Here is an 8,219-nt window from a genome sequence, read left to right as displayed (position 1 = left end):
GTAAAAATCTCAAACTCTCAAAATTATCATACTACACACTTTATAATATTTTTCTCTCAACTCAATTGTGATTTTCTTCACAAATGAAAGATCTATTTATAGAAAATCTTTACAAATAATTCAAAAATAAATTACATCATTACCTTCATCATCACACACAAATTTCAATATTCAACATCTAATTTTACCTAAATTTCAACATTCAAATATTCAACATTCAATATTCAAATATTCAATATTAAAATATTAAATTTCAACATTTTTAAAATTTTTAAACAATTATATAATAATGAAAAATATAATAATAATAGAAGGTAGAAAAGCCAAAGTCAAGCCACCTGTTGGCTCCTCCAATACACCTACACTCGGAAAACACTGCCACTTTTGTTGCATTTCTGTTCGAAAAACCCATTGAAAATTCTTGCATTTTTATTCTAAACCTTGTTCCTCACTTTCGCTTTTGTTTCTGTCGTTTTACACCAGATGGGATTACGTACATACTCGTAAATTACGGGAATCCACCAAAGATTGTACATAGAGATTATCCGAATATGAAAGAGAGAGCCATTTGTTGTTTTTTGCATTTAATTCTGTATCGGTATAAAGATTAGAGGTTTGCCTTTGAGGGATAACGATAGCATTAAAAAGATTGGTGCTTTTTACTAATCATTTCTTTTTCTTTTTTTTAAAAAGTTTTGGGTTTTTTATGTGTGTTTTTCGTCCATTTCGATATCCCAGTTGTAGAAATGGATTCCCTTTCTTCTGTTGTTGAGCCTTCATCGCCCAAAAACACCATGGCTAATGATGCAAAAAGTGTTGAAGAGAACCCAAACGTTAAGGAGTCTGGGGAAACTGATAACGTTGAGAACTCTGCTTTGAACGCCAATGCTGATGAAAAATCAGAACTGGAAATTAAAGAAATAGTTGATATGTTGAAGGAACTGAAGCTGAATCCCTTGGCTGAGGAGTTCTTTCCTTCTTACTTTTATCATGATTCCATGGAGGCTATCTCTTTTTTGCCATCTAATAATGATGTGGGATATCATGGTTTCTCAAACAATAGAAGGGTAAAAAATTCAATGCTGTGTTGAATTGATTTTTATGGTGGTCTTTGTTGAATTGTTTGACGTTTCAATGATGATTTATATGCTGTTTTGGTTGTTGATGCAATAATTTTGTTTTGTTTTTTGTTTTTTGTTTTTTATCAGAGTTCAGGTTTTATTGTCCGTAAAGTTGATACTAGATCTGTGGAGAATTGCTTGCTGACTTTTATGAAAGTGAAGTGAGAGTGATAAAACCTCAATTGGGATTCTTTGCCTCATATAGTATTTAAATTTCTGGATGGTTGTTTTTTATACTGATGTTTCTGTCTTGTTATGTGTTTATCTACACCTGTATGCGGAATTTTGATGATGTATCTATCGATCTATGGGTTAGTTGAGACGATTCTACAATAATAAATGGTTTAGATAAAAATGTTTTCGTTGATGGGTAAATAATATATGATGTCGAGAAAGATTTGAGGATTGATCACCTCTGTCCATGCATAAATGTTTTAAGGTTTTTTCTTGCTCTACCTTTTTGGCTTTTGGAATGGTTTAAGTGCTTGCACGATTCATTTTGATGTCGTATCCCTCAAGTATACTGAATTAAATCCTAATATTTGTCTGTGCTTTTTTCCGTTAATTAGATTTTCAATGATTCGGTTGTAAAATAATTGTTTTTTAAGATTTATGGTAACAAAAAATGGACCTGACGGTTTACAAAGATGATCTTTTGACGCTCTCTTTGTTAGATGGATTACAGATTCCAGTTTGTCGTCATAGCATTTAAGTTAAGTACGTGTTGGCGCAGAAATTCGATATTATTACTAATGGTTGTGCGTTGACTATCTTATGTAGTTAACTTCTTTGCTGTTTCTTGTTTTTTCCGGTAACGAATTGTCAAAACGACCACCTTGACGTCAAGCGAATTAATAATGGATCCGACTACTTTGCAAATGAAGCATCTGTGCCAAACATTCATATCTTCTTATAACAAACAATTTAATTCTATTAGCGTTGCTCACATGGTTACCTAGTTTAACGCTTGAATTATTTAACTTTAACTTCTATTGTTTGCGTACTATTGTTGCACTGCAACCGGATTGGACACATCAGTACTTAGTTTTTTCTATGCCAGATGTCATTCCTTCTGTTTGGTTGGAATTCTTGTGCTTTTGGCTTCAGTTGTTATTGATTCCATTTTTTGTTTTCAGAGAAGAAACTACCACAACCACAGTAGGAGGAGGACGAGTGGCCGAACATTTAGAGCCCAAAGAGAAGATAGCATTAGACGCACAGTCTATGTATCGGATATAGATCACAATGTGAGTAAAAATAACAAACTTCATCTATCCATTCTATAAATCTTAGAAATGACATTGAGACATTTTTTTGGGTTTTTTTTTAAATAAGATAACTGAGGAGCGGCTTGCTGCCTTGTTCAGTGCTTATGGACAAGTAAGTAACTCTTCCACTAGATAATTTATTTGAATTGTAACGCTGAATGTTAGCTGATTACTTCCTTATACACATCATTTCATTGACCTTGTTTTGTTATAACATGTAGCTTAAATAGTGTTCCACTTGGGTTAGGTCCGAAGAATTGTCATCCAATTCAAATCATCTTGCTCTCGTAATAGAAAGATACTACATATGTGCCTAAAACAAGTTGTTTATAAGAAATGCATTATTGTTTCAAAATTAGAGCAATGTCCCGTAGTCTTTTAATTATATTTATATATTACAAAGGAAAATAATGATTGTGTAAAGCTAATGCCTGAATTTATGAGAATAAAAACCCTCATTTTTTATTCTAGAGAAGATATTATTTTTTTGGATATACTAGTAGATTGATACGAGATATTGTAAATTTGAGAATACCCGTGTATCGGGAACATGTCATTTTAAAATAAAATACTGAACTTTCAAATTCACATATTTACATAATGGTGCAGCAATCATCCTAATAAATAGCCTATTAATACAATCCTATATGTTTTTTATGTCCTAAAGCCTGAATGGGAAATTAGATTATTTATTCAGATGGTTTTTGGCTTTCATTGTAGCAGAGTCACAAAATCATACAATTTCCGTCTTTCATTTTAAACTTTTTACCGTTTGAAAATTATGCTAAAATTCATAATATTATCTATATATGGGAAATTTTTAGTCCCTGTTGTGAACCATAGTCGTGATCTATTCATATACCAACATGAAAGCAAGAATGCGATAAGAAAGAAAGGGAGTTGAGGAAATTTATATTCGGTAGCCCATAAATAATTAGTGACGCCCTTTAACCTAATATATACTAATATAGAGTGATAGATGAAGAATCTATAGTGCACCTACAGGTTGTTGATTGTCAAGTTAGTGATTTTGATAATTGTTTCTTCATGTGGTTTTACTGATTTTGCAGGTTGTTGATTGTCGAGTTTGTGGTGATCCACATTCCCGGCTTCGCTTTGCCTTCGTGGAGTTTTTGAACGAGTGTAAGTCATCTTTTTCTTACACCACTTGTTGGTCATTTCTATTATGCTAATTAGATCGGGCTTGAATAAACTTGAACAGATTCTGCTAGCTCTGCTCTTCATCTCAACGGGACACTGTTAGGTTTCTCTCGTGTGAAAGTCTTGCCTTCCAAAACTGCTATTCTTCCTGTGAACCCGACATTCCTTCCCAGGGTAAGAACAAATCTTTCAATATATTTCTCATTGAAATCTTTTGTCACAAATGTTCAAGCTCATGAGACGCTGCACAATCAATAGTTTTATTCTTTAACACGCCTTGTACATGTAAGACTGAGACTGGAATATATCCCGGAATAATTGTATAAGGTGTATCTATGAAAGTTGGTCAAGTATTAGGCAACAAAAAACCAACTTAAGAAAATATATGGGATTTTGTGCTCAAGCTATCTTGAACTTTTGCTCTCTTTGCTTTGGAATAACCATATCGAAACTGTTTTCGCTAAAGGCTCGAACTCCTCGTAGGCAACACAATCAGTATTTATGTATTTTAATTCTTTTCCCTCCAATCATATGTATATCAATTTGACATGTTAACTGTTATTTTATCTAATATAAATATGTAGTCTGAGGATGAACGTGACATGTGCATGAGGACTGTGTACTGCACAAATATTGATAAGAAGGTATGCACACTTCAATATGATTTCTTCTATTCTGTACTTGGTGACATATGATGAACAAATTGATTCTCATTCCCTCGTGAGGTCCCATGTGGGTACTGTATAGGTCTGTCTTGAACCAATGATAATGTGAATTTTCTTAAGCCTTTTTTATCTGTATTTTCTGGATTATCCTCTAAGTGTTTACCTGTGAATAATCAAACCTTGTTATCATGTTCCCCTCGTGGATAATTAAAAGTTAAAAAGTTTAACAACGTTCTTGTTATATGACTCATATGGGCAGGTCTCTCAAGCTGATGTAAAGAATTTCTTTGAAGTTAGATGTGGAGAGGTATGGCAGAAAGTTTAGGCTTCGGTTGGTTTTGCAAATTTTCAGATTGGAAGTATTCATTGACTTAAAGAATATTGTATTTGTAGGTTTCTCGAATGAGACTCTTGGGGGATCATACACATTCAACTCGAATTGCTTTTGTCGAATTCTTCATGGTATGTTACTTTAATGGTTTGATTTTGTGTGGCCATGTTATTATACTTCTTGTTTCCAATCAGGAATCTCGTATTCTTTTCTGAGGTTCTTTCTAGTCATAAGTAGGCTTATGAATATGGAATGAAACTCTAATTTATTCAAATAACAATCCCTTAATTATCACCATAAAATAGCTATCGGTACGTTGATTATCGATATTTTCTCCCAAGAGGGCACAAATATATCAAATATCAATCACGCCCAACTTGCTACCTTGAAGTTCAGATTACTGTCTCGTCAATTTCTTCATGAAATATATGCAACCTGCATCATGGTTGGAACGAAAGGAGTACAAATGATCCTTACTCAAGTTTCTTCTAACAAAATGTTTATCAATCACAATATATTTCGTCTGGTCATGTAAAATAGGATCATGTGCTATGTTGATAGCCAATTTATTGTCACAGTACAATCTATAAGGAGACTAGTTGGCCATTTAGGTTATTCTAGAACCCTTTCAACCATAACACTCCTTTATATGCCGAACAAAATTTAGCTTCTGCATTACTTGTAGCAACAATACTTTGTTTTTTGCTTCTCAAAGTAGCTATATTACCAATACAAACATGTAGTGTCCGGATTTTGATCTCCTATCAATGGCTGAATGTGACCAATCTGCATCGGTATAAACTTCAATTCTTCTCTCCTTATTTTTACCGAAAAATTGACCTTTCCATGGAGTTAATTTGCGGCTTCAAAGTGTTTTTCGCAAGTAGAATGCATAAACTAACTTACCATACTTAAAGCAAAAGCTATAGCTAGTCAAGCATGAGATTTATAAGTCAGCTTCACGTCTAACCTTGGGTGGTTACCAGTATCCGCATGAACTATATCTCATGACTCCTGGTTTTACATTTGCTTCTACTAGAGTTTAAGTTGGTTCATACCCACTTATACTAGTTTCTATTAACAGATCCAAGATGTATTGTTGTTGTGAGTTGTGACATTACTATATCTCTTAAATATCTTATTACGGATTCAAGGGAGCTGGACCCAGCCAAAAATGATAGGTTCAATCCAATATGTTTATACTAGAAAGAACAGGGAAGGTCTATACGAAGGAGATATATAAATGTGCAGAGTGAGGCATTATTTAGTTATTGCATGCATTATATTTTGTACGAGGTTTTACTACCTTTGGCTCTTGAGGGATTGCTTGATTAGAGGAAACCGTGAGTTATCAATTTCAATTTCAATACAAATACATTTTCAGTCTAAATTATTCATTTCCTTGCTTTGCTTTTGTGTTCTTTTCTGCCACATTGATTGAGGACCATAACATATCTCAAATGCCCCGCATCCTTGATCTCAAACGCCTTGGCTAAACTTTACTTCAATTGGTTCATTACTTGAGTATTATCATCTCCTGTTAGAAGTATCTTCTAAATGAATACTCAAGATGATTGAGATCTTGTCCTTGGTATAGACCTATGTGAATAAAGTGCGATCGGCCTGCCATTGACGGTATCCTTGATTCTTCACATACTTTGTAAACCTCCAAATCAGGCTCTAGGTAACTGTTCAACACCATAGAGTGATCATTTTTGTTTACATGCCTTGGATCCAAACTTGTGAGAAAAACTAGGTGGTGCCTATATGTAGACTTGCTCTTCAAGATTTCCATTGAGGAAAGCATTCTTTTAATCTAATGGAAAATCATCTTGACTTAAGGGATTCGACACACGTGTAGATTATTTTGGGAATTTCCAGTGGCATATTGATATTATGATCCAACCTTTGTTTAGACTCTTGGTGGTTCTTCCATCTTTAACAGAAAGCTGGCAAGAAGCACTCAGTCTTTGTGCTTATTAATTAACCAACTATTCATTGTATCTGTTGAGTTTTCCAATCACTTCCCGATTATGTTCCAGTCCACCTTGTTCATCACGAAGTTACCCGAACTGGTAAATCTGACTGGCTGGAACAGAATTTTATATTACCAGTTTTTAGAATCTGAGGAAGCTTTTCAGTTCCTCTTTGTAATTTGAAGAAAGTAATTTATTTTCTTTTCATTTTTTGTTTATCCATGTAAGACGTATGTTCTACCTCTGTAACCTACCACACCCTCGTAATTTTAATTTTTTTCAACGGAAGAGTGTAAGATGCACAACTACCGTAAACATTTACATGAATGGAGTTTATGAGGTTTAAGAAATTGATACTTTCCACCATTTGCAGGCTGATAGTGCAATTTTGGCGCTCAACTGTTGCGGTGAGATTCTTGGATCCAAACGTATCCGGTAAGTACATCATGTTATCACTACTTCCTATTCTGGAAATTTTCACGAAATGTAATGTTCTTTTCAGGGTCGGTCCTTCAAAGACACCTGTGAGGCCACAATTTGTCAACCCTGAAGTGCATTGATCCTGTTGAGATGAAAACTTTATCTGAGTTTTCCCTTTTCTCGAAACTGAAACATTCTATAGAGTACTTGACTATTCTTGCATGCTTTTATGCGACTTGATATCAATGCTAGCTAACTTCAGTGCTGTGAAAGCTGTCGAAACTTGGTTTATCATCTATTTTCGTTTGTATTGCAATTCGATATCACCTGCAATTTTTACAGTTTTCATTCAATCTCGACTAATCTGGATGTCCTATCCTTTTTCTAGGATGTTCTATGCTCGTTTCGGTTTTCTAGTGTTCCTTTGCCGTTGTGTAGTATGGGTTTAGAGAACAGAGCTATATTATCACTAGGCCTCTCAATTTGTTTTTGTTTGCCAGGTTTAGGTTGGCTGAAGATTAGCATATTTTAAAAATTACTACTTTTAGTTCAAGCTCAGCCGAATAAAAGTATTTAATGTCGGATAAAAAAAATTATATCCTATTGTTGGTGTATAAACTTTTCAAAAATATAATAAGAAATGTTTAACTAATAAAAAGAGCAGCAGATTCTTTTCTTTTATCAGTTTTTGTCTAAATGATTATTTTATTTAGTGGATTGACTCAAGTTAGGATTGGATCATGTCAAGGATTACATTAGCCTAGCTGGGTCAGGGTGAAGTCCTACTGAGTTCGATCTTTTGCTATATTTTATGCAACAATAAATATATGTTACTGAGCTCAGTCGGATGAGATCTTTGCTATATTTATATATTTTATGAAATACAAACAGTACAATTGTCACGTTGCGGTATAATAGTTGTCAAAATCCTTTCTCGCCTCAGAAACACCAACCAAGCCTATGTATGTTATAACAAGTGAGATACAATCAGTATAGTTTTATGTTACGAAGGGAAAAATGATTTTGAGAACTCTCCCAACACGTCTTCTTTATTTACTAGTATTTTAGGAAGTTGATGATATTGTAAAATTTTTTTTTCTAATTTTTATTTATATTTTAGATATATATCTGAATATTGCATCGATATGCACGGATTTAGTTGCCTTATATAATAAACTTTCATAATGACCGGAACTCTACACCATAAATAAATGGTCTCTAAGCTTTAAAGTACGCCTTTCATACGTCTTTTATAAGTCTTTTTTAGGCTATTCACA

General features: G+C 33.7%; 1 protein-coding gene across 1 annotated transcript; it reads left to right on the top strand.

The window, feature by feature from the left end:
* Positions 1-336: 336 nt before the first annotated feature.
* Positions 337-7,321, top strand: LOC140978766 (polyadenylate-binding protein-interacting protein 9-like). The gene is made up of 11 exons (XM_073443990.1): positions 337-613; positions 739-1,067; positions 2,258-2,368; positions 2,457-2,501; positions 3,460-3,532; positions 3,612-3,724; positions 4,135-4,194; positions 4,475-4,522; positions 4,609-4,677; positions 6,896-6,957; positions 7,025-7,321. The coding sequence occupies exons 2-11, from the start codon at positions 747-749 to the stop codon at positions 7,080-7,082; spliced, it is 960 nt and encodes a 319-aa protein (XP_073300091.1). The 5' UTR covers positions 337-613; positions 739-746; the 3' UTR covers positions 7,083-7,321.
* Positions 7,322-8,219: the final 898 nt, after the last annotated feature.

The sequence above is a fragment of the Primulina huaijiensis genome, chromosome 6 (assembly GCF_012295235.1).
Source record: "Primulina huaijiensis isolate GDHJ02 chromosome 6, ASM1229523v2, whole genome shotgun sequence".
NCBI lineage: Eukaryota > Viridiplantae > Streptophyta > Magnoliopsida > Lamiales > Gesneriaceae > Primulina > Primulina huaijiensis.
Note: the sequence above shows the minus strand (reverse complement) of the source record. Positions and strands in the feature narration are given on the sequence as shown.